Source organism: Camelus bactrianus, chromosome 3 (assembly GCF_048773025.1).
Source record: "Camelus bactrianus isolate YW-2024 breed Bactrian camel chromosome 3, ASM4877302v1, whole genome shotgun sequence".
NCBI lineage: Eukaryota > Metazoa > Chordata > Mammalia > Artiodactyla > Camelidae > Camelus > Camelus bactrianus.
Window position 1 is genome coordinate 65,475,009 of NC_133541.1, and position 27,405 is coordinate 65,502,413.

At 34.6% G+C, this 27,405-nt stretch overlaps 1 protein-coding gene and 1 long non-coding RNA gene across 8 annotated transcripts in view; one reads left to right on the forward strand and one right to left on the reverse strand.

Moving 5' to 3' along the window:
• Nucleotides 1-27,405, reverse strand: part of KIAA0825 (KIAA0825 ortholog) — a 348,749-nt gene that overhangs the window by 137,485 nt on the left and 183,859 nt on the right. The window contains exon 22 of one of the 7 annotated variants that reach the window (XM_045512548.2): nt 14,323-14,436. The exons of the other annotated variants lie outside the window; for them this stretch is intronic. Coding sequence (XP_045368504.2) covers nt 14,337-14,436 — 100 coding nt within the window. The 3' untranslated portion in view covers nt 14,323-14,336. Of the gene's footprint in view, nt 1-14,322; nt 14,437-27,405 lie in introns of those variants that run through there. 7 annotated transcript variants of the gene reach the window in all.
• On the forward strand, nt 14-13,718 carry LOC123615197 (uncharacterized). Its single transcript, XR_006722767.2, has 3 exons — nt 14-3,382; nt 9,524-9,756; nt 11,246-13,718. It is a non-coding gene; the product is annotated as an uncharacterized LOC123615197 (long non-coding RNA).

The window sequence follows — 27,405 nt, forward strand, 5'->3', positions numbered from 1 at the left end:
TAAACTGCCAATTTATGCATACAGTTTGGCTCAGCAGAATTTCACTCAGCACCATTTCTTTCATTATTATAATTTTGTACATCTCGCAAAATGTTTTAAACTCGGGGTAGGGGAAGTCACGAAACTTTATATGCGCTTCTATGCAGCACTTGACATTATAATTGAAATATAGAGGTAAGATGTAGTTCCAAACCATTTTTAAAGAAAAAGAAAAACTATATCTTTCTGTGATTTTTCAGAGTAATAAAGGCCTGATTGATCCCACTGACTAAGGCAATTGAATTGCTTGTCTAAATGGTAGCAACGTCAATGTCAGATATGTGGTTATCTTTTCATCTGGGCCCATTCTTGAATGTAAAAATCAGATGTTTGAAGGACATTTCACTGACCTGTTATGGCCTCTACAACTCTCAAACACAATACTAGTATTCCTTATGTAAGTGCCACATTTTGGATAAAAACCGTTTCATCAACGATGCCTTTGCGACATCTGGCGGTCCTTAGGATATATAAAAATTACTTTTTGTTTTTCCAAATCTATCGGTACTTGAAATTCCAGACCAAAAGCCTTTGATACCCCCTAGCGGGGGCACAAAAGCACTCTGGCCTGTAAGCTAGGACGTGGACTACCAGGAATCCATATGGTGCAAAAGGTCACAAATCTTGAGATGTGGTGACATCATGACAATAAGACTTTCAAGACAGAAGCTGACCCATTTTGAATATAAAAAGGACCCTGATCACATGTTCCCACACATTTAAAACTATAGAGAAGAAAGAAATATGCTAAGTGCTCTACACAGAAGCTGAACGCTGGTGTTTGAGGGTACCTATAGCTCTCAGACTTAAGGAATACTACCCAGAGATTACCGGCAAGACTGTTTTAAATGATCTAAGAGTCCTGGTTTTTTATGTTATAAGTTGATGCTCAGCAAATGTTAATAAGCAGGGGACAAGTGGCTGAATCACAGAATGTATGTTTCTATGCAATCTTCAGTTTCTTTTTAAATTATTAATCCAGCCATAGTGAAGGTTGTTCTACATGCTTCTGCCTTTATTTATATCTCCAGCAAAGAATGGAACCTGAATATTATTTTACGTACAAGAAAAAATTGCCCTCTGGATTTTTATTCTTGTTTTATAGGTAATTCAGTATGGGGATGGGGGAATAAAACCTCATTTCCACCCCCTTCATCACACTCTCTACAGGTATATTTGTTGTCCACATTGAGAAATCATGACTTTGCTAATTCTTTACTCAGCAGGAGAAAATTACATGTAATATAGTTGATTTTTCGTTTGTTCTGAGTCTTGGTGAAGTAGCACACTTGACAGCAATAAGATCAAATTCAAATGTACTGTGTTTATTATCCATTTTCAACTTTCTTTTCAAATATTTGTCTGAAAATCTATATTCTTCTGACTATAAAATAATACTTTTAAGAGGTTTCCCAGAGAGAAGAATTAATGCTTTCCAGATTTTGTTTTATAACCAATATTTAACATGTATCTCATCTCTGATTTTTTCAAATGATTAATAGTTTATAGGCAGTCACAGTAATATAGTGGATTCACTTCTCCCAACACAGTACTAAGACTCATTATATTTTTGTATATATTACTGAACTGCATTCAAACATATTTTTGTTTCAGAATTGAATCAATTTCTTTTCATTTATAAAGAGCATATAAAAACTATCCCTGTAGAAATGAGTTTGAATTTACACGTAATTTTTTTAAAAATTCATGTATATTAAGAAATTATCAGATGTCTTCCATTAGTTATATACTGCTCTTAGGGTGGCAGTAAGTTCCTTTGATAGTATTTATAGATTGAAATTTAAAAGGATATAGATACTTATCTTTTAAAATTAATCCATGTTCTCTACTTTAACAATACAGGATCATATAGAACAATAAACTAAATAGAGATTGATAACGCATTCCCTTGTCATTGTTTAAAAGAATCTTAAGTAGTGTGAAATAAAAAATGCCAGTATGCATTATTTTAAAAAACAATTAGAGGAAGAAAGTAAAATGATCACTATTTTATTTGCTAATATTTTAGACTATAAGAGGTGGTTTGATAAATAATAAATTAAAAACTATAATGAGATATATTGAGTAAAGTTAGTGGCATTTAATCAAATACCACTCTTTGCCCCAAATGCACTTTCTATAATAAAATAAACATTATGATGGATGTTTAAAAAAAAAAAAAAAAAGACTGGCATACCTTTACAATGCTATGGCTTAAACCTTTTCAAATGTTAAAGAAATAATTTTGATCAAGAATAATACCAAATATTCAAACTTCCTACATATAATTAGATACAAAACTAGCAAAATATGTTTCAAATACAACTACACATAAAGATATGAAGAAGTAATGTCATAATTCTAAAGTAAATTTTATTATTTTCTTGAGTCTGTCTTTTGGAAATAGATTTATAGGGTGTTATAGGGAAATTTTATTATGCAACTTCCTAAGGTCACATCAAGAATTATTAAGATAAATCCTGCCCCTCAACTCTCAATACAAAGAAATGGAAATTCTGCCACATTATCTAAGTATTTATTACAGTTATTTTGTTTTGTGAAGGCCATGTTGGAAGCAGGAAAAAGGAGGACAGACACAGGATTAAGATAAATGAGAAAATTAAATGAAAATAAGCAAACAACTAAAGGTAAATGATGTTAGATATGGAAGGCACTGAAGGAGATCCAACACAAGCATAATTGGTACCTCTGGAAAAAAAAATAAGCAAATGAAATGGGGAAAATATCCAAAGATATAATTTAAGAAAACTTACCAGAAATAAAGTAAAATTTGAATATGTAGAATGAAAGGACACATTTCCTTGGGAAAACTGACAGAATGATAAATGCCAAGCTGGTGAGAGAACAGATCTTCAAAGATGAAAAAACAACTATTTTGTCTTTCAGGTAAAAACATCAAGTTACTAAAGAAGAACAAGATAGGCTGGCTCCAAAGCTATCTGCAGAAACAGTGGAGTTATGGCTACAATGTCTTCTGAGAAATAAAGCATTACCCTACTAGTATATACTCAGCCAGGCTGTCATTCAAGAATAAAGACAACAGACAAAAAATATTTAAATGTGCAATGTTCAAGAAAGACAACTATTATGATCCTATCTTTAATAAACTACTGAAGACTGAATTTCATCTGTGAGATAAATGAGGAAAATATGTCAAAAGGATGACAAAGAGAATTGAATCCATTTTAATGTACAACCAATATTAAAAAACTATGAGAATTATAGTTAAGGAACAGAATGCAAATGTTAAAACCAATACAACTTAAAAAAAATATGAGCAAAACTTTCTCTACAGGAACTGAGGAAAAGGAATGAACTTATGGTGGGTACATTAATTTTCTCATCTTCTAACTAGAAGGTCAAAAGAGACCTCCTTTAATGAACAAGTATATTTAAAGTTATAACTATAAATAAAAAAAGAACCAAGACAAATAACATATTCAATTAAAACTATGTGGTAAAGCATAGGGAAGTTAGAGAGGAAAGAAGGGAAAATGTTGAAGATAACTAATTTTATCATTGTTCATCATGGGGATTTAATAGATAATATATGCTTAAGTAATTTATGTAAAGTTATGAATAGTCATTAGAAGAACTAATAGCAGAAAACAACTACTTGTTGGGGGAAGCTGAGTGTCTGGAGGATATGTGAGAGGGCCGCACTATTTACCTATTTGAGAATTCTGATTTTTGAACTGCATCTGTGGCTTCACTTATGCAAAGTAAATACTTTTTAAAAGATGAAAGTATCCAACGTACCTTCAATAAGATTCTTAAAAACAAAATACAAATATGATCATGTTGGTCCCTGCACCCATGCTCACACACTGAAACATTCTTCATTTAAGGTGCCAAAACCTTAAAACACTTCACAACCTGGGGTAGTTTCTGTCTACGACCTCAAAGAGAACTGCTCTCCACCATGTATGCTTTATTCCTGTCACTCTGAACTCTTCTCAGTTTCTTAAAAGTTCTGTTCTTCCTCTTGTCACCAGGCCTTACCTCTCTAATGCCATTAAGTCCATTAAGCCCCAATTGCACTTCAGTGTGGGTAAGTGCACTGCAGAGTTAGATAACCTTGAGGAAATTAGTGTTTCCCACAGGAAGTGATACTAAACCTGAGACCAGTGAATGAGTGGAATTTAGCAGATTGAAGGAGCCAGTGAAAATTTGTGTAGAATAAGAAGGCACCAAGCAAAAGGGAGGAAAGCCTGGCAGTGAAGGAAGGCAACTATTTTGGAGGAACTGAATGGAATGTGATTGAATCATGTTCAGTGAATACTAAGGGGATAATGTATTCAAACTAGGTTGAGTTTCATCCCAGTAGTACAAATAATGATTTTGAATATGACTTTAAATAATGATTTTCTATGCTATAAATCACACAAAATAAAATACAGTCAGCTCTACTATTATATATCTAAGGTCTTGAACAACTTTTGATATAGAATAGGCACAGGACAAATATTTGTTGAATTAATGAAATTTGAACAACATTTAAGAAATGGTCACATTATGATCAGATTACTTCAAAATTTGGAGGTAACCAAGTGAAGACCAATAAATCCCACCTTTATATTAGCAACTGATGGAATGCTTTGTTGACAGTGTCCACATTATTTTTTAAAAAGGAGTGTACTTTAAAATGCAGAGTTCTGGGTCTGGAGAAAACAGTAAATCCACTGGATCTCCCACAGTGATACAAGTAAAGACATTGAACAAAATTTTAAAAAACAAACAAAATGAAACAAAACACGATTCAAGGACCATGGAAAGTAAGTAACAGAAGGCAGATTAGGGAAGGAAGTTTAAACTAGGATAAAGACCAACAATATAGTGGCAGTAAACTTTTTAAGTTTCTTCCCCCTCCTTTTTGACCCTAAGGTAGGTTGAATCAAGAACTCTGTAGCAGATGCAATCAACAAAAATTTGTAGACAAACCTATCCTCCTGGCCAGAGGATGGGAGAGAAAAGTCCCAGTGAGCCAGAGAGTTGAACATATTCCTGTTTTTTCCTCCTTTTTCCCTCTTCCAGTCCTGCTCTGTAGCCAGTTCTAGTCACCCACCTGCATTGCCATGGTAGCAATAGAGTAAGTACCTAGGACCTGGGGAATAAAATCTGTCCTTCTAGATAGAGGAACCAGGAAAAGAGATCCCTATTGTGCAAGAGTATTGAGGGAATTTCCACCTCCTTTATTTCTTGCCACTTTACCCCAAGGTCGGTGCCAGGAATGAATTGCTGCATGACAGTGAGAGAGACTTACACTCTGAGAGAACTCAACTTTTCTGGTCAGAGAATAAGGAGAGTAGAGGGGGTTACTCCCTGAGAGAAGAGGGCATGAGTAGGGGATCCCTAATTTTGTATATAAATCAATTGAAGTCTCAGGCTCACTTACATGTTACACATGCAGAGAACTTACCCAAAGAAGCATAGCAAAGGCTTCAAGATCTGAACATTGCTGAAGTCCAGGACCATTTCCTGAATGGCTCATGTGAGGGGCAGAACCTGAAAAGTGAACTGACACTAAGACTACCAGTCACAGAAGGTGAGACAGAACTTGCAGCCTGAATGTAACTGGTTTGATTGCTTGCTAAAAAACAAAAAGCAAAACAAATTGACATTCTCTGGAGGATGACAACAGGACTCACAGCTTCACAATAGTACTAATGTCCAAGATATAATCCAAAATCACTCAACCTAACAAGACCAACTCACAATAAAAAAAGAGAATCAATACATGCAAAACCTTAGATGACCCAGATGCTAGAATTATGAAAGAATTTAAAGCAGCTATTAAAACAATGCTTTATGAAGGGAAAGTAAATACTCCTAAAACAATTGGTAAGACTGAAATTCTCAGCAGAGAAAAATATTACCTGAAATAGAAATTTCAAAGGAATGGCTCCAAAGAAATTTACAGATGAGAGAAGGTAATTGTGGTAGGCTGAATAATGTTCCCTTTGTATGTCCATAGCCTTAATCCAGAACCTGTGAATGTTATTTTACATGGCAAAAGAGACTGCAGACAAGATTAAACCAACAACTTTGAGATGAGGAGATTATCCTGGATTGTCTGAGTGAGCCTAATATACTTACGAAGGTTCCTATAAGGAGGATGCAGGAGCTCAGAGAAAATGTGATGTGATGAAGAAGCAGAGATTGCAGTGATGTGCTTTGAAGACAGATAAATGGCTAATGATGCAAGGGTCGATTCATCAGGAAGAAACAATGATCCTAAATGTGAATGTTCCTAACAACTAAATTCTAAAACACTTGAAGCAAAATCTGGCAGAACTAACAGGAAAAATAGACATAGAATACATAGATAAAACAAGTCATTAAGGATATAGTAGATTGGAAAACCTGAACCAACATGACCTAACTCACATTTATCGAACCCAACAACAGGAGAATACACACTTATTTCTAACGCACATGAAACATTCAGTAAGATAAGCCACCTTCCGGGGTATGAAACAAAATTTAAGATACTTAAAAGAAAATCATACAAAAAATGTTTTCTGACCAAACAGAACTGAAGTAGAAATCAGTAATGTAAGAATATCTGGAAAATCCCTAAAAACATTTAAAATTTTAAATATAAATAATTCATGGCTCAAAGAGAAATTCTCAAGGGCAATTTTAAAATATTTTAATTAAATGAAACTGAAAATGCATCAAAATTTGTGGGACACAGCTAAAGCAATGCTTAGTGGGAAATTTATAGCATTAAATGCTTGTGGCTAAAAAGATAAAAGGCCTCTAACTGACAATCTAAGCTATTACCATAGAAATTAGAAAAAGAAAAGCACAATAAAAGGAAAGAAATAATAAAACTAAGAGGAGAAAACAATAAAATTGAACACAGAAAAAAATAAATAAAATCAAAAGTTATTCTATAAAAAGATCAACAAAATTAATAAACTTCCACTGATTCATACCTATGTGAGAGAGAATTTACTAGAACAGAAATTAAAAGGAAAACATCACTACATATCCTATAAGCATTAAAAGAATAATAAAGGAATACTACAAACAACTGCATGCACATCAATTTGACCATTTAGATGAAATGGACCAAGTTCCTGAAACACAACCAAACAACTCATTCGTGGAGAAATAGGTAACACGCAACCTCTTACAGAATTTTGAAGAAGAGAAACTACTTCTCAACTCTATGAAAACTACTTTACCTAAGTACTAAAAACAAGGGGTGTTAGACACCATAAGAAAACAACAGGCCAGTATCTCTCACAGACAGAAAAATCTTCAACAAAATATTAACAAATGGAATAAAGTGATATGTAAAAAAGATAATAAATCACTAACAACTGGAGATTGTCCCCAGAATACAAGCATGGCTCAACATTTGAAAATCATTTAATATAACTCACTCTATTAACAAGCTTAAAAAGAAAAAAAATCACATAATCATATCAATACATGCAGGGAAAGAATTTGACAAAACTCAACATTCCTTCATAAAAAAAAAAAAACAGCAAAGCAGAAATAAAGGGAACTTTAAAAAACTGATAGAAGGCATCTACAAAAATCTACAATTAGCAACATACTTAATGGTGAAAGATTGAAGGCTTCTTCTCTAATAAAGGAATAAAAAGGAGGTCTGCTCTCACTATTCCTATTTAGCGTATTACTGGAAGTACTAGGCAAGGCAATAAGGCAAGCAAAGGCAATGAGAGGCATTAATACTGTAAAGGAAGAATGAGATGGTCTTTACTTGTAGAAGACATGTTTGTCTATGTAAATACCAGGATAAGTCCAAATAGTTACGTTAAGCACTGCCACCTTCCAAACAAATTCCCTAGCGCTGTTTCCCAGACTGAAAAAATTAAAAAGTAAATAAGAACTTCACAGCCTTCTTTCTTAAATTCTCTTTTCTAATCATGATATTAGAAACTCACTGAGCACTTAGTGAGACCTTCAAGCTCAGAGGACCAATTTTGTTTAAATGTACTTCTGTTTAAAATACAGAATATAAATTAAGGAAACCATTATGATACTGTAACAAACAACTTCAGAATCTCAGTAATTTATAGTTATTAAGCTGAATTAAACCAGGATTTCTTCTGTTCCATTTATTCATTAATTCTTGTATCAGTTCTGTAACTATTGTAGGTATTTGATGTGTATTAATATTGGACTATTCAATTTCCCCCTCATTACACCTGTGTATGATTTTAGACTCGGTTTTCAAGTTCCTCACTTTATCATAACCCAAAATTCTTAGGGGCTTGGGTAGAAATTGCATTAAAACTATAAATTAAGTTTGGAAAAATAGTATCTTTCTGATATTCAATTTTCCTATTCAGAAGCATGTTACACTTCTCCATGTATCCATCCTCTTTTAAAAATTTCAGTACAATTTTATATTTTTCTTAATATAGAATCTACATTTTCATACAGAGCTTTTCCGAGGTAGAATATTTTTATGGATTTTTTTATTGCTATCTGTCATATGTTAAGTTTATTGCTACTATACAGAATACTGATTATGTACTTTTATTTAAAAATTGCCTTTATAATTGATCTCTCATTAATTCTACAAGTTTCTCAGATTAATTTTTATAAAAATATCATATAAAAATTATCACTGTATTTCCTCTCTCCAGATTATACTTCTCATGTGTTTCCCTCCTTCCCACAACAGTTAGAACCTAAAAAATGGTGTTAGATAATAATTAATGGTATCAAACATGCATCCTATTCCCATTTTATGACATTATCTTTCATATCATTGATTATGATGATAATGATTAGGTTGACATTATGTTAAAGGAATCTCCCTCTTAGTTTTTGTTAACTAAGAATTTTCATCAGGAATTTTGATGGATATTGATGCCTTATTATCATTTACTAAAATTATTATATGGCTTTTTAATTTAACCCTGTCATGTTGCCATACTATTTTAAATAATCATTACTTTCCTAGAATAAATCCAATGTAGTTGTATTGAATTATATCCTGAAGTCCCACTGAATTTGATTTGCTCATATTTTACTTAGTATGTTCTCATATACAGTTACCACTGACAGTTGCTCAGGGTTTTCTGGAGGGTTATTTTCATTACAGCTTAGCTTCAAAGTTAGGTAAGCTTAACAACTGGATAGATTTCTTTATTATTTCTTAAAGGTTTTAGTCTAATTATTTGATGAAAGGTAACATTTAATATTTTCAATTGCTTAGATGATGTTCTACTCAGGTTAATACATGTTCTTGGTAGATTCTGGTGATTTTCTTTTTTTTTTAAAGAAAATTTTCAATATATCAAAACATTCAAATTTATTAGAAAATAAATGTAACATCTAATTTTTAAATCTCTCCATCTGCTATCATCTGACTGCTAGTAATTCTTTATTTCTCAATTATATTTATTACTCATGCTTTCTTTTTATTAGTTTGTTAACATATTCATTAATTTTTTTCCCAAAAACTTGTCATCAGAAACAAGAGGTCAGAATGAAGTGGAATGGCATACTCAAAGTTCTGAAAGAAGGAAACTATCAAGCAAGAGCAAAACTATCATTCAAAAATAAATGCAAAATTAAGCCATTTCCAGATAAACAAAGATATATAAACTGACTTACATGAAATTCTAAAGGAAGTCCTACAGGTTGAAAGGAAATCATACTGACAGTAACTAGAGACCACAGGAGACATAAAGAACACCAGAAAAGGTAAGTATGTGGGGTGATAAATGTAAATGTAATAAAAGACTGAATAAGTATTACTTTTTCTTTACTCTTTTCTGTTTTCTCAACTTCTTTAAAAGACTTAGGTTGCATAAAGCAGTAATTAAAACTGTATTGCTGAGTTTAAAACATACATAAATTTAATAGGTATGGAAATAACAGCACAAAAGAAGAGGGAAGAAACGGAGTAATACAGAAGCAATGTTCCTATGAAGTAAACTGTGAAAAGAAACATACTTTAACACTGAGAGCAACTACTAAGAAAGCAACTCAAAAAAATAGCAAAAGTTCAGTCAAGGGGTTAAAATATTCCAGAACAGGACAAGTCCTGTTCTGCTACCAAACTGGACTACCATGCTAAATGAGACTCAATACATCCTCTTAATTTCAAAAAGTTAATGTTTAGACAAAAAAAAGTCAGTTCTGAAAATGCTCTGTTCTCTTTCCTATTCTGGAGTCTCTGTACATGCCTAATCTCTGGCACTGAAAAATACCACCCAGGTTTTCCTTGATATTGTAAATAAAACATTTGATTGAATTAACATATGATATATTCTTGGCCTGTATTTCAGTATATATTGAGTTCTTTATACAAAATCATTTATACAAAATTTTGGTCCACCTATGAAAATAAAGACAAATTTAAAGACAAATTTTGGTCCACCTATGAAAAATACAAATGTTACTTATTAGTTCATATGTATTTCACATATTCACAATTCAAGATACCTGGGTATACTTTCTTATGTTATTTTAAGTTCATGACAATGGAAGACAACAAAACAGTCTGAATGATTAAGTTACTAAGGCTAATGTGGTACTGTTACAACAAAATATATTAATTACTCTGCCATTATGTGAAAAAGTTCATGATGGATACAAGTTATTGACCTTTAACTACTTCAGAAGGCACACGGAGCTATACAGGCCTAACTGGGAGTATCAAATATAAACATCAGTTAAGCTCCTTAATGGAGTCAAGCTGCAGTGGGAAAAAGTAAAATGCAGCAAAATTTTATAGTTTGCAAAATTCAGCTTCTAAAATTATTCACCAGTGCACCGTATAGCCTAGAACTGGAAGAGGCTTGAGATGTACTAGTTAAGTACAGAAGAATACAGTCCGCAGAGATCCACACATTTACTTCCTATTCTTTTCAAGCATAAATCCATTATGGGACTACATGACTTTAGTAGGATGCTCTTTCTTTCAGAGATCTTCCTTTATGTTAGGGAGGGAGGCCTGTTAATGGTAGCTTGAAAAAGTCAAAAAGTTTCAAACAGAAAATGATAATACTTGTTTATAATAAAGTAGAAAATACTACTTTAATCATTAAAGACAAAATAGTAAGTTCACAGAAAATATCTGACAAAATGTTCCCATTCACATAGACGTAGATGTAGTTTAGAAACGTGTGCGGAGAGTTTTATTTAACGTTCTCATGAAAGAGCTTGCTAAAATTCTCTGTCTTATAAGGTGGACGTCCAGTGAGACCAGCACATGCTCTGCTTTATACGGGGATGACACATCTATTTAAAGCTTGGCAAACTGGCTACCCTAGCATCGCTATCACCACCATCTCCATCATCATCATGGAGTAGCTCCAGCTGAACTCAACAAACCTGAATCATGACAGTGATCGTTTTTCATAGACATAAAGGTTCTAGGTAGAGTGCAGGATTGAGTCTGCAGACATTAAGTAAAGGAAAAGCACAGCCACCAATGGAAGAGTGGAAGTGAAGATGTGGTAGCAATTTCATGTGGCTGTTTTTGTGCTTATGCTTTTCTAGATACTGAGACAGAAATGTCTAAGGAGAGGTGGAGAGCAGTCAAGGGAAAGCACCTGTACTGCTCTTTCAATCTAGTGAAATAAAGGAGACTGAGCTCAGTTATTTCCATTGCTATGCCTAAAGTGATCGTTTTTATTATTTATTTTAATAATCTGGAATAATGGGACATTTGAACAATCAACAGAAGTATATTATATGGAAGGGAATAAAGAAAGACACCCATCATCTCAGACTAAGAACAACCTAGGGGGTGTATCAAGACAGATTATTTTTTAGTGGTAGAAGCATACCTAGTAAGCCACTGAATATACTGGAACAATCAAGTGTGGCTTCTCCTTCCATTAACCTTCTGTTAAACTAGTCAATAATAAGAATTTGTTAAGTTTCTACAGAAATATACACTTAGCCATATTTTTAACCAGTTATTGTAAATGAAAAGAACAGTGTAATATATATGAATTTGAGGCGGTCAGTGTCAATATATCAGATGGGAAGGTTGAAATTCAGAGGATAAAATTTTAAGAATTTTGTTCAGAAGTCAGTGATGCAGAGGCTAAAATCAGAGCTTTGAGAACTACAAAAAAAAAAAAAAACTAGAGACTGAGAGTAGTTATGGATAAAATGTAACTTCTGCGTATAACAAACAACTGGTAACGACCTGAAGTTGTATAATATTCCCTTTTGAGACCAGGAATGAGAGAAGGATGCATGCTATGACCACGGCAATTCAATGTTATACCAGAGATCTTAATGAAGGTGATAAGGTAAGAAAAATCTAAAAAAAAATCTAAGAAAAGCACTAATGATTGAAAAAGAAGAAATTAAAATATCACTATTCTCAATGTTATGATTATTTTAACAGAAGATTAAAAAAAATTCAGATAAAACTATTAGAATATATAAGTTGAACAAAGTTCCTGGATTTAACAGCAATAATCTTGTTTCCATTTACCAACAAAGAGAAAATAAACACATAAATACGCAACATTTCTAGTGACATCAGACACATTAAATACTTAGAAATAAATTCTGTATCTATGCAGAAAATAAAACTTCATTAAGAAAAATCAGACCCATAGAGGGATATGCCATGTTCTTCATGACTTAGAAGACTTAATATTAGCAAGATATCAATTATCTCCAAATTCATCTTCAGATATAATGCAAATTCAAGGAAATCCCAACAACACTCCCTTTTAAAAGAATATATTAGTAGCTAATCTTAAAATATCTTCATGACTTTAGGGTAGGGAAAAAATTTCCTCAAAAGGGCAAAAAAAACACCTTAATATTCAGAAAGGGAGATTGTTTTATAAATTTTACTACATAAAAATTTAAAACTTTTATTTACTAAAAAACATCATTAAGAAAGTAAAAACATAAGCCAAGGAGTAGAGGAAAATATTTGCAGCACAGGGTTTCTATCTCCCCATCCATCCAGCTATTTATCTATATTTTTTTCATACACATGAATAAAGAAAAAAGATCAAGAGGAAAATAGGCAGGAGGCTTAAAGACATTTCACCAAAGAGGCTAGCCAAATCCTTAAGAAATACATGAAAAAAGTGTTCACCATTATCAGTAATCACTCTTGTCAGAAATGCTAAAGCCACAATTGTACTGGTGAGGATATGATGCATTGAGGACTCATATACTCCTGGCAGAAATGTAAAATAGAACAACAACTTTGGGAAACGGCTTGGAAAAATCTAAAGTTGAACACACGCACAGTCTATGCTGCAGCAATTCCGCCTCTAGATATAAACACAACAAACTGCCCACACGTATACCAAGATTCATGAACGTGAATGTTCCTAGCACACTATTTATAACAGCTAAGCCATCTAAATGTTCACCAACAGTGGAATGAATAATAAAATGGATGTAGTCATGCAATAGGATACTCTACAGTAATGAAAATGTACAACTTCAGTTACATTCAACTACATGGTGAATCTCACAAACAACATTGAGCAACAGGAGCATAAGAATACATAATCTTATTTATGTAAAGTTTTTTAAAAGGGCACATTTACCAACCCTCCCTACCAAAAAAAAACCCCAGAAAATAAGTGTGTCAAAGATATGGGAAAATTGGAACCTTAATGCATTGCTGATGGACAAGAAAAATACTGTTGTCACTATGGAAAACAATAGGTGGTGACTCAAAAAATTAAACATAAAATTACCATATGATACAGCCATTCTACTTCTGGGTATATAACCCAAAAGACTGAAAGCATGGACTTCAACTGCTATTTGTAAACCCATGTTCATGGTAACATCATTCACAAGAGCCAAAAAGTAGAAGAAACCCGAGTGTCCATCAACAGAAAAATTAATTTAAACAAAATGTGGTAGGTATATATGCACAATGGAATCTTACATGGCCTTTAAAAGGAAGGAAATTCTGATGGATACTGTAATATGGATGAGCCTGAAGAATATTATGCCAAATGAAATAAGCCAGTCATAGAAAGACAAATATAATTCCACTTATTTGAGGTTCCTAGAATAGTTCAGTTTATAGAGACAGAAAGTAGAATGGTAACTGCTGGGAGAAGAAAAAAAGAGAAGGATGGGGTTATTGCTTAACAGGTATAGAGGCTCAGACTGGGAAAGTGAAAATGTACCGGAAGTGGATAGTGGTGATGATTCTACAATAAAGTGAATTACTTAATGCCACTGAACTATACATTTAAAATGGATTAAAATAGCAAATTTTATGTTATGTATATTTTACCACAATCAAAGAAAACACATACCTGAACTGTGTGTTAGAAGTAAAGACAGTGGTTAATCTTCAGAGAGAAGGGAGGGAATACCGTTTGGAAGAGATCCTGGGGGTGCTTCAAAAGTGCTGGCAATCTTCTGTTCCTGGATGTTGGTTATCAGTGGAGGTAAATGAATGTTGGCTTTACGGTAACTCACAAAGCATCACATTTAAGTTTTATGTCCTTTTCTGTTATATTTTACAATAAAATCTTCTAAAATAGCATATGTATATTACATGCATATTCACAGAAAACAAGATAGTTGAATCATGCATCGTTACAACTTGTATTTTGCCAGCAATCTGTAGTGAAAGGGACTTGGGCTTTGGAGTCGACCATCAGCCTTGGACTTGAGTCCCAGCTGGGCCCTGTAAAAACTGTGTGACATTCAGCAAATTATCTTCTTTCAACCTATTTTCTTAACTTCATAATTAAGAATATGACAAGTGTTTTATACAAAGTTTTGAGAATTACAAGTGTATGTAAAAATGTACAGCATGTTGCCATTCAAGTAACAAGTGGTCTAAAAACATATGGGGCTCCGTAGTCTTCCCTTTAGAAGACAAATTTCTTCACATTTTAAAATCTGTTTTCATTGGATTGTCAAGAATATTCTTGTGTGGAAACCAGCTCCAAAGAGTACAGATCAAATCGAAAACTGTTCCAAATTATGTTATTTGAGAGAAGTTGTAGTTATTTCATTCATTTTAATTGACAAAATTAAAAAACAAGCAGACTTGATTTATAATTTTGCTGTGATAGTATAAAGTTATATTTTTAAAATGTGAACAGACAATAAAGTCATGAAACAACAATTAGTAAAATATTTTAAAAGAGCTATTTATTAGAATAATGGAAGAGAAAATTTACCTTAGTAAATTTACCTTAAGTAGTAGCACTGCTACTACTTAACATTTTAAAGATTCCTTTTGTGTCCAAAAGACAGTGGGACAGTCTGATTTTCTATATACCATTTACAGAGGTTTAACTGTATATCACAAAAATGCTTCCAGTTTTATCCAAATTTACTACTATATTACATATGTAATTATTCCAGTAGAAATCATTACATCTTTTTATTATTAATTGTATTAACTGGTAGGGGTCTGGGTGCATTTAAATTAAGTTCTCAGAGTCGTTATTATGACAAGTAAAGGGAGTATTATTTTAAGGGGGAGGAGTGCGTAATTACTAAGTAATTAGGAAGCCACTAACAATATGGATAAAAAATAAAGGGCCATTAGGCTCACTTCAAGGCATACTTTTCAAAGAGTCCAATGGCAGCAAATTTTTATACATATTTCCATTAAAATGAAACTAATTTGGTTATATATTCCACCAATGAGAAGACTATGATGTGACAGCTGTTTCTTCTAATCTTTGCCAACAAGAAAGTAGCTGCAAAAAGTTATGCATCTATGTACATAGACAGCAAAAATGGGATGGGAGAAGGGGAAAATTTATGGGGATGCTCAAAACAAATGTTTGAAGACTAATATGAGCATAAAATACTGTATGCAAATGGAAATTTCAAAATGCTTACATATCTTTTAATTGGAAGTACAATCTTTGTCATTATATTATTATATACTTTACCTTCTAACTTACCACATAGTATTGCCTCCTGCTATCAAATTTAATTCAGTTAAATAGGATCACAGATAAGACAGAATTTTTAGTATTTCAGTAAATTCTCAGTGTACAATTCTCATTCTTCTATTCCTTTTCTATCCCTTTCCTATATTACTATTGATTCTCCAAATAGATTCAAATCAAAATAAGTATTTATAGGGCTTCCTCTGTGCAAGTATCTATACCTAGAGTAAATCAGCTTGATGTCTCCCAAACCAAGAATTCCCAGTAGAATCTTAGGTATACAGAAGCTGTAGAAATATCAGTTTGTTCAGTTTCATACAGGCAGCCATGAAATGAGCCACAAATTAACTTTTTATTAATTTCTAGTTGTCAAAGTCCACCCCACCCGCCTACCCTACCCAGTTCCTTCAAAATAATTCTTCAATATCAAATTAAGGTCAACATAGAGTAGTAATCATAGTATTTTGGGGGAACTTACATCTAATCTACCAGTATTGTGGCAGCATAGAGATTAAGAAGGAATGTGAATTAAAGTATGACTTTCTAAAGGATATAAATTGTGATTTCTATCTTCTTTTTGACATTCCAGTCTAGTTAGCCTAAATATTTACTCATATTTTTCCAAGGGGCAGAGAAGCAACTCAAAAAAAGTGAAAAAGATGACATATTTCACTCAGTTTATTTTTAATTAGAATTTGCTATGAAGGAAACCATTTAACTCAGGTACTGAACTTCATAAGGGACATTGTAAAGTCCTGTTATTTTAAAAACTGTTTCTGCCATTTTCAATAATAAAACATGAAAAAAAAAAAGATAAAGTGAGGCCATGAAAAAACTTAAGAACTTCATAATCAAACTGCTTTATAGTGTATGAAAATGTGGTTTGTAAGATTATTATGAACAAGGATGTATGATCAAATCCCACCTCCAACAATGTTACTGGTGTGTTTTACTTCTATTTTCAACTTGGGGTTCATTGTATTTGATACTGCTCGAGACATTTAGAAAATTAAACAGAGTTTGGATGTGATTTTTAATATAAGAATTCTCGTTATAGTATCTACTGGGATGATATTTGGATGGCAGGTAAAAACTAATAAGAGAAAAGAACTATCTGACTCGCCTGAGCCTAAGGCTGTGAAGCTGCTGCTGGTGGGACAAGCTGTGAGGGGCAAGGGCCTAAGAGCCTACACAACTTACAATGGCACCAAGCTTAATTCTATTTCCTCAGCTCAATGAGCACCAATGTACTAGTCAATGTTTTAAAGCTACGAAAATGAAACTGCAATGAGGCAAAAATAAATAAATAAAAATAAAAGAATCACTGAGTTTTATATATTGACTTCCATTTGTACAAAAAGTAAAAATACAAGTTCCTGTAGGAGTTACAGAATAGATCTGGAAATGTCAGGTGTACTTCATGTTATGACATATAATTTCATTGAATTTCATTAAATTCTAATCCCTTACCCCAAAATATAATGCATATACTCATTTGAAAACTTACTGCCATTTTGTTGCAAGATTCTTGGCAAACTACAGATCATGCTTAAGATTTAATTTGATTTCTTTGGTAATGACCATTAAAAACAAACTAACTAACCAAACCCTGCCCAAAATTATGATTTCTTAGGGAGAGATGAAAAGAAAAAACCCCAAATCAAGCAGTTAACTTAAAGAAAAAATTTCTATTAGTTAAAAATAGAAATAGTTTACATAGTCTTTCCATTAAAACAGACATTTCCTTTGAGTGAAACCCTTCTGAGTGGCACAACTAAAGCTAACACACATGCCAAACAATGGATTTTCACTCCTGATAAAGCTCTGACACGGGCCAATTTGATCCTCCACCCTTTCAAGTAGTACAGGGGAATGGATTTTTAAAATGAAAGAGAGTAAATAAGCATTAGGAAACAAAATGAGAAATAAAGACACTAATACAAATTTCTACAGTAGAAAAGAATGCCAAATCTGAGCCTTTCTTCAAAAAATTTGAATTTTATGAAATAAAATAAACATTTCAGAGCAGGTTTGGAGGAAATTAAACGTTTCAAAATCACATCTTAAAGACAAAAGAGTTGGGGTTTTGCTGTGTTAAAATGTTTATGGATGGGTCTAGTTTGACAATTTAGCCTGTCGGATGTGACTTTCACAGTCTGCTGGCAGTTTGTAGGCAAGCCATCACACCTGTGACTCTGTGGTTGATTAATGAGCCTTTCAGCTCATTGCTACCATCTGAAGGAAGGCTATGGCCTTTCTGAGCTTCACTGGTTTATTCGCCTTAAACTGCAGTCCTGCTGAGGTATCTTCCGTAAGAAAATCACACCTGGTTAAAGCTAATGAAAACCTCAATATGTCATTTTCTAGACAAGTCAAAAAGCATGGAAAACTAGACAAAAGATGTATTCAAGTAACGTGAATGTAGTTTTGTCATTACCTGCCAATCCCAAGAGTCACGTAAAAAAATCTTTCCTATGACATATTTCAGTGTCAACTTGGAGAGTGCTAATTCGGAATTTTCTGTGTTATAAGCGGGCTTCTCCAATGCCAGCTCTTTTGCTACGTGCAACATCTATTTTCATCAGAACTAAGAAGGTTCTGGTTCATGACCAGATACCCATTTAGCTTTAACTGTCAATAAATGATTAATCCAAGTGGGAAAATGTTAGGCCATGTTTCAAGTTCTTCGCCTTCAGTTGGTCTACCTGAAGTGTCTGGTATTCTATGACTGTTTCTTGAGTTCAGGGCAGCACTGCAATTGCTTTTCCCCCAATTCTGTTCTTGAGACAGAAAAACCTTCAAAACAAGAACACTTAATGCCTTCCCTCTCCTCCTAATGTGTGAAATACTGTGAAAACAGTCTAGTATGGGACAAAATAATGGGAAATAGAAAACAGGAACTTTTTTTCTCAGGGCTTCATACCTTGGCTTCATTTTTGAGGTACTATGCATTTCCAAAACATCAATAATATTTAAATAAATACTAAGATTCATTTTTAAATTTTAGTATTTTTAAATACTGAAATTAAAAATACATATTTATTTATTTTAAATAGTATTTATTATTCTCTTTTTTTTTACATTTTGGGCCAGCATTCCCTTCCACAACCTACACAGATAGTACAAAGTTTAGCTATATTTAAGTGACAGAGAGACAAACAAAATTCTCAGTACTATTAATAAATGAGCAGTAAAGAACCCAAAGTTTCCATTCTAGCAACTACCATTTTCTGATCCATCATATTAAAAATTTTATCACTGTACACATGAACAGCGGACAGTCCTCTGAATTGGAAAAGCACATTTGCATGATATTCTGGTTCAGTTATTTCGAGTTCTACCACCATTTATATGAAATTAAGATTGACTGATTAAAGAGTGAACACAGAATTTCTATGCATTTTACCCAGAATATGAAAACAATATTTTCCTTTATTTTACCACAGAATAATCTAAGAGTAATTCTTTATTATCATCAAAATCATTGTTATTTTTCCAATTGCCTATTTGATGCCTATACTAAGAATTATGGAATAAATATATTTAGTAGTATACGAATCTTCATTTGTAATTTGGTGATGTTTATTTAGAAGGAATGATTTTGGCTGAGAAAAATATCGACTCCTTCAAGAATTTAACTGAACAATTTCAAAATTGATTTTTATGCACTCACAAAGTATTTGATTATTTCACAAAGTTTTCAAACAACTATTTCAAATAATTATTTCAATCTTAGTTGCAAAGTTAAATCACATAGAAAACTTTTTTAAAGTACCAATGAATGACTGTGCCCCACTCCAGAGATTCTTAATTAGTCATTTTTTTTTCTTACTATCTTCCTAAATAATTCTAATGTGTGTCCAAGTTTAAGAACCACTGCTGTATATAATCATCCTCATGTTTACTATGCTCATCTAAAAGAATAAAAAACTTAATCCTACCAAGGAAAAGATATTTCTGAAATTAAGTTGGAAAATAAAATCATCAGTCTTCAGGATTCAGGCCTATCACTGTAGTTTATAAGAAAATATGCCTGGACCATGAGTCAGAAACCCTGGGCTTAAGTCATTATTCTGTTATCTACTAGCTCCGTGAGTTCAGTAAGGCCCTCAAGACAAATGCTTTCTAAATTATAAAGTGAGAAAATTAAGATTTCCCCCAGCTTTAAAAGCATATTCTCAAAAAATGTCCAAGAGTGCAGAGTGCTGTTCTTAAATGCTAGTCAGAGTATTATTTGATTCCATAACTAAAGTTCAAATTTAAGCCATGATGAACAAATGTGCATCACATTAACCATCATGCTCCCCTCCTGTCTGGGGCAGACATTGCTAATTGATCACAGCATTACAGGAAGGGAAAAAATCAACACTACTTTCCTGGAGTTTGCATTCATGATAAAACTATTTTCTGTTTGGGTGTTAAGTGCTTATTAGCTGTTGAAGGAGTTCAAGACATGCCACCTCAAAATACGCTATTTTGGTATATGGATTACTTTGAGCTGAAGACACTTGAAAAACTGCCAATTTGGGGCCAGGTATTCACTGAACTCCTCTTATCTGCCAAAAGACAGATCCTCCCCAAAAAACTCAGTTGCCATAAATCCCCTTCCCAGGAGTTTCATTAACCAGGGAAGATGGACCCATTGCAGGAGAAGAGACGAAGAGTCAACACCACCCCCAGACAAATTCTGTCACAATCTATCACACCTCCCATCTGTTCTTCTAAGAGCCCATTCATCTCTCCTAAAAATCAGTTCCTCTCCTGTAACTGGCCTACATCCCTTCTCCCCTTCACCTATTATAGTGGTAGATAAGCTCTTGAATCTTACCATTTTGAGGGGTATTCATTTTTTCCCTATAATGCCCCTGTGCATGTAATACTAAAAATTACTAAATTTGTATGCCTTTCTCCTGTTACTCTGCCTGCTGTCCATTTATTTCAAAGACCTAGCTATCAAACCTAGGAGAGTAGTCTTTCCTCACCTTCACTATTTTATTTAAAGAGATGATATAAACAGAGTGGTCATCAGAGGACTGAGAATGTCCAGACAGAATAGAAAATTGTTAGCACAGTTCAGAAGCAAGGACACTCTGACTCACAGTGTGTGAATCAGGTCTTAATGGGAGGCACAGCCCCATGGAGAGATGGTTTACTCCTACTCATCAAATAAACTTTTTTGTCATATCCTAGCTTCTGATGTCAATTTACCTTGAGGGAGAGAATCAACAGATCTGCTTCAAGTTGTATTTTTCACTGTAAATCAGTAAAATGCTTTGCTGAATTTGCAAATGTTTCTGATGAGTTTGGTGAATGTGAGTCAATATTTCTATATGAAACCAAATTGCCAGACTCTCAAGGCTGAAGACCAGATCAGAGACTAGGGTGGATATCCCAATATAATCATGCCCTGCCCGAGAAGTCAGCTGGTCCTCTAGCAATGAGGCATTCAGTGAGGAAAACACTTGCAAATATAATCGAAATAATTCAAATAATTTCTACATAAAATATTTTCTTAAGTAAACTAAGATAAAGGAAGCTTTAAAAAGCCAAAACCTTTCCATTTTTGCAGGGTTTTTTTTTTCTCTTTACAAGTAATAATTTACATAAATGTTATAATGATACAATGAGACAAGAGTCAATGCTCTTTGAAGGCAGCACCCCCACATCATCCAGCCCTAGATGCCATCTCTCATGATAAATCCTTTACCAAAAGACAGACTAATCACACCATCTGCTGCCTCCAGGGAGATAAGTTGCACATTTCAAAGTATGGCAATATTCCACTATAGCATAATGAAGAAAATGAAAAACATATTAGCAAACTGAACACTTTGGGGAAATTTCATTTTCAAATTGTGTGCTGTTTTGCTTTTAAAGAAGTAAAATTATTAAATAAAATGTGTGAAAGGAAGCAAATATTCTTCCTTGTAGCAAAATTACGAATGCTTTTACTTTGTGGGAGAAAATTACATTATTTCCAATGAATGCATTAAAATCACACATGTACTCCACATTCTCAGAGTTGTTATGAACAAGCACTGATCGCTGACATGTCCATGCTTTTGCTAAAATCACATTTCGGTCATAAAGTCCCTGTTAGATTATTTGCTAAATGAGAAAAATGCTCAATTAATTAGGAAATGATTCCACTCAGCTTCTTCTTCAGAAACTCTTTGGGGTCTACAGCTTTAGTTTGAGGCCATCTCAGATCAGCTAGTTCAAAGCAACAAACAGGAACCCACGGACTCGGAAGTATCACTGTCTCTTCTGGGCATTGCCACCGCTGTCAGGCAACTCTCACTGTTGAGAGAGAAACTGAAGCACTGCAGAACAGAGCGTGCAGCTCCAGAACAAGCTGCAAGTACACCGGAGATGAAGAGCCAGGCAAATCAGGTGCACCTCTCATCCCTCACCAAGGCCAGTATTACACTAGCACATCTTGTCTGAAGAGCCATCAATCAGGCACCAAGAGTGCCCTCACCAAGGCACATCCCATCCCAGCCGTATAAATATAAGGCAAATAGAATTTTAGTGACAGACTACAAGGCCATTTGATCTATGAATTACACCAGCCCTGCGATTGCTTACACATGCCTGAAAACCTTCAGGGTCAGGGAGGCCAAAGATTTAAAGGAAAGAATCTGTAACTCTTTCAAGAGTCCCCAGTTATAGCCCAAAGTAGGACAGGTGCTCCCCATCCCCCACCACCCCCCACACAATTCAGCATCTGACTTTGTCCTGAACAGCCTAACATTCACTAACTGTGCCTATATGCTGCAAATAGAACTGATTTAAAAGTGAAAACATGCAGTGAAGAGACCGTTACCCTTGCCAAAATCACCTGGATGTGATATGCTATCTCCCTGTCTAGATCACTGCTTACTTTGGTTCCCTGGCCGACTCACGTTCAACCATCAACACGCATTCAAGTATCACTGTCTCCTGGGTGTATTTCCTGACCGCCCCTGCATTCAGCTGGAGTGAACTCTCCCTCGCCTGTGATCTTCCACTGCACTCCCATGGTAACTCTCACTAACCTCTATTGTATGTATAACCACTGAGTTTTCAGTCTGTCTCCTCTACTAGATTCTGAGTTCCCTGACAGCAGGGGCTGTGTCTGACTCATTTCTTTATCTGCTGTGCCTAGTGAATGTTTGATGGATGGATGGATGGGAGTCACAATCTACCTATTTACTCAAAGTCCTACTGGACTGACTAATGGGATGGACGTACTCTTATAATCAACACAGTGTATTTTGTGGGTTACATAATACTTGACCTTCATCTGCTAGCAAATGTATTCTCTGAATAATAAAATAACATGAGTCCAGATTGTCATTTATACAAAGTTATTTATTTTCAGGAAGTCCTAACTCTTTAAGCCCTTTATAGCTCGGACTTGCTGAAATGGACAAGTCGATGTTCATCACTGGCTTGGGCTGAGCCAGAGGAACAATTATGGCAAAGACATAATCCTGACAAGAAGAACCTTCTGGACAAGTGAGACAGGTAAACAACACAACCTTAATCAGATTACTGACATCTTTCTAAATTTGGTCAGCCCAGACCCATTCCTTTACCCTAGGACTCTGACTACTAGTAAGTTTCAATTCATTAACCTAGAATTATCAATGATTTGACAATAAGAGACCAACCAGCTTCCAGGTCAGTTGCTAAATCTTGTATCTCTTTGTGGCTTTAGAAAACCTTCATTTTAAAGAAAACTAGAATTTTCTATTTTTCACCTATTATTTTCCCACATCACAGCATTTAGAAATATTTTTTCTTTTAAAATCCCTGATAATTTTTTCTTTGAAAATTCTATCCAGAATGATGACTGAATGCTTGAAGAGTATTTTAAGGTTAAAGTGAGAATGAAAGAAAAGGACAGCTTTGCTACCTCAGGTGGGCAGAATTATCAAAAACATGGTGAGGCAGAGCAAGCGAGTCGTAATTTTACTTTACACAACATTTGTATTGTTTAACGTCTAATAAGCGTATATGTAATTTTAAAATAGCTGAATAAAGTTTTAAATAAATGAATTAACAAAGCCTCTTTCTTTTGGTTATCCTTTCCTTATCTCAGTAAAGTCTAAAAGCAAATGAAAGCCATTCTGAAATAGTAAATTTAGTCTGGGAGCCAAAAAACATGGCCTGCACAGCACTACGCTTTCACCCTGTGTTTTATGGTACAAGTGTCAAGGGTAAGAGCCTGAGATGCCTGCTTTCTGGGTGCTGATAGTCTATGTGGGCAGACAGATAACCAAAAACATTAGTGAACATCACAAGGTATCACATACTGAACATTAACATATGCAACAGTCTATAAATGTCCTGAGAATTTGAAAAACAGATTTTTGAGAGCCATGGAACTAGACAGGGCTTTGATGGTGAGCCTGAGCTAGTTTGGAAGGGCAGACTTGGGGGATGACAGCCAAGGAAGCAGAGGGGATAAATCTGGGCAGAAGTGTAGAAGTCATTAACCCAAGATGTGATTAACTTCTGAATAGTCATTCTCCTTCCCCACTGCATCAGTCTTCTCTGGAGCCTCCACTCTACCAGTGATCTGGGGCGAACCTTGGTCCTGGTCAGGAAATGAGGAGGAGTCTGTCTCTGAGGGCAGGCATCTAGATCAAGTTTCATTAAGGACGCGGTTACCCTCTACACAGACCCCACATCTAGATCCTAATTTCTGAGTAACTCAAAACCCACAGTTGAACACGGGACCTGGTACACAAAAGGTTTTTGATGTTCACTGAGTTCATGTCAAATATTAGTCTTTTCTGGCCATCCCTTCCCTGCCTTTGTCTCAGGAAGAGCCAGACATCAGCTTCCTGAGCTCATCCTCTGCCTTGAACCCAGACCATGCATCACACAGCCAGCATCTGATAAAGAGTGCTTAAGACATCGTTTTTCTCATTACTATATTTTCTCTTTGGTCCTCCCTTCCCCCATTTTGCAATTATCTGGATGCTTGAGGTATGTCTCAGAATTTTATCCCAGGTCCCATGTTTATCCTTATAGCTCACTCTGGTCTGCCATAAGAGGAGGACCACCTAATAGCTAAAAACAATTATAACTAATATTTATAGAATATGTCTTACATTCCAAGCTTTGGGCTAAATACTCGCTGACAGTTAACCTTTTCGGTTTGCTCACTCAATAAGAAAAGTGCTGCTATGATCTTTGTTGTACAGGTAAGAAAAAGGAGGCTTAGATAAAGTGGAGAAGAAAGATTTTGAACCATGGGTTGTCATAGTCCAGAGTGAGTAAAAGATAGTGGGCCCTGTTATAAAGGAGGCATGTGGTGATGGGGAAGACCGTATGTAGGAGGCATTGACATTGGGGCTGAGGAGTTTGGGTTTGGTGCAACAGGCATGTGGAACCACTATAAGTTCCACAAGAAGTGGAAGAGTGGCAGAAAAAAAATGGTATTTAGAAACCTCTATATTTCATTCCAGCTCTTATCCCTTTGAATATTTGGTAATTTGTAATAAAAGTTTGCCTGTGTCCTTTTACGTTCCACCTTTCTTCCATCAGCATCAGGAAGTCATTGAACATTCACAGCCATGAAACATGAGAAAAACAAAACACAACAAAAATCTGAAGTCATAGAGGAATGGCTAAACTGTGCTGAATTAATTTGGTATACTACTAAGTCTTAAAAAATAAAAATTATGTCTTTGCACAGATGAATGACAAAGTTTTGTGAAAATTTTCAAACCTACAACTGTAAATACAGATTCTTCCCTCCTTGTGACTGTGTAAAAGGAAGTGAGTGCTGTGTACATATAAAGGGAACTTGTAGAGATGAAGGGCTGGATCAGGGTGCTGGGATTAGATTATAAACATGCTATTTCCGTGTTTTAAAATGTTAATGCTATTTTTAATTGGTTTTAATAATCAAGGAAAATTTTAAGGAGAAAAATACATTCATCCAGCAGAGATAATGGATTAGAAGTTAAGGCTGGAGTAAGCAGGGTATCCAGGCATCAGTGGGTGAGGGCACCGGATTTCAAGCAGAGGAGCACTGAGGGAAAAAAGCAATGGCTGTGAGAAATGTTCAGAGGGAAAACTTGGCGGCATGGGGTGTCAACAGAATAGAGATGATACAAGATGGAAATTGTGCAAAGTAATTCAAGGTTTCTAGGCCGAGGCCAGAAAAATGTTAGTGCTATGAATAGAAATCACACAACTCGAAAGAGGCAGTTTTCAGGAGGAGATAATTATGATGTTAGGACTTCTTTATGAGATGAGAGTTACTACATTAAAATATCATTATAATGAAAAATCCAAGTGTATGTGATCTGGTGTCTTATTGAACAATTAGTACTGGAGCTACAGATGACAGTGGCATAGATTTAGAGATTCATATTCTGGACCCAATCCATTCAAATGACATGCATTATAGCAAACAAAGCATTTTAAATAATAGAATTTGGATGTTTTTACCTAGGCACGCACTCGCCTCCCCCTGTTGTATTATAGCTTGCGCTCATATCTTTGTATCATTTTCCCAGCTCCTCGAGGCGTGTGATCCTGATACCTGGGATAATCCCTTAAAGCCATTAAAGCCAATGAGATGAGTGAGCTGGTTGCAGAAAAAGAGGTAAGACATATACTTCAAAAGAAAAAAACAGTAGAAAGAAAAAGAGGTGGGAGGGATACAGAGGGTTTGAGAATGGAAGGACTAAAGCCTTTAGCAATATCTGAGGAAAGAATAAATTAGAGCATCTGTCTTCACAAGAATTCCAGGAAGGGATATAGATGTAACTGGAGATAGGGGCAAAGAAAATAATAATGGAGGAAAACATCCTTGAATTTGAAGAAATCATACCATCAAAGAGGCCTACTCAGTGCCAGGATTAAAACCAGACTCACGCATCAATACAATCTCATTTCAGAATGACCAGGGCGACTGGCAGGGAGGAGTTACCATAAAAAAAAAAATGTTTTTTTAAATCAAAAAAGGTATAAAGGCATCCAGGGATATGGTAAGGAGAAGAATCTGTCTGGCATCAGATTTCTCATAGGCAGCATAAAAACAGGAAGATGTAGTTTCTTTATAAAGTCAAACATAAATCTACCACACAACCCAGTATTCCTCCTCCTAGGCAGAGACCTATGTTCGCACAACCTGTACACAAATGGTTACAGAGGCCTTATTCACAACCACCAAATACTGGAAGCCACCAAATGCCCTTTAACAGGTGAGTGGATAAACAGGTAACTTCACGCAGCAGACTGCTTTTCTACGAGAACAACAAGCAAAAGGAAGAAACTCAAACACATTATGCCGAGTGAAAGAAGCCAGATAGAAAAGATGACATACTACACAATTCTCTTGCGATGATATTCTTGAAAAAAGAAAACTATCAGGACAGAGAACAGATCAGTGATTGCCAGGGAGACTGGGATGTGGGGAGGAACTGACTACAAAGGGTCAGCACGAGAGAATTTTTTAAGAAATGAAATT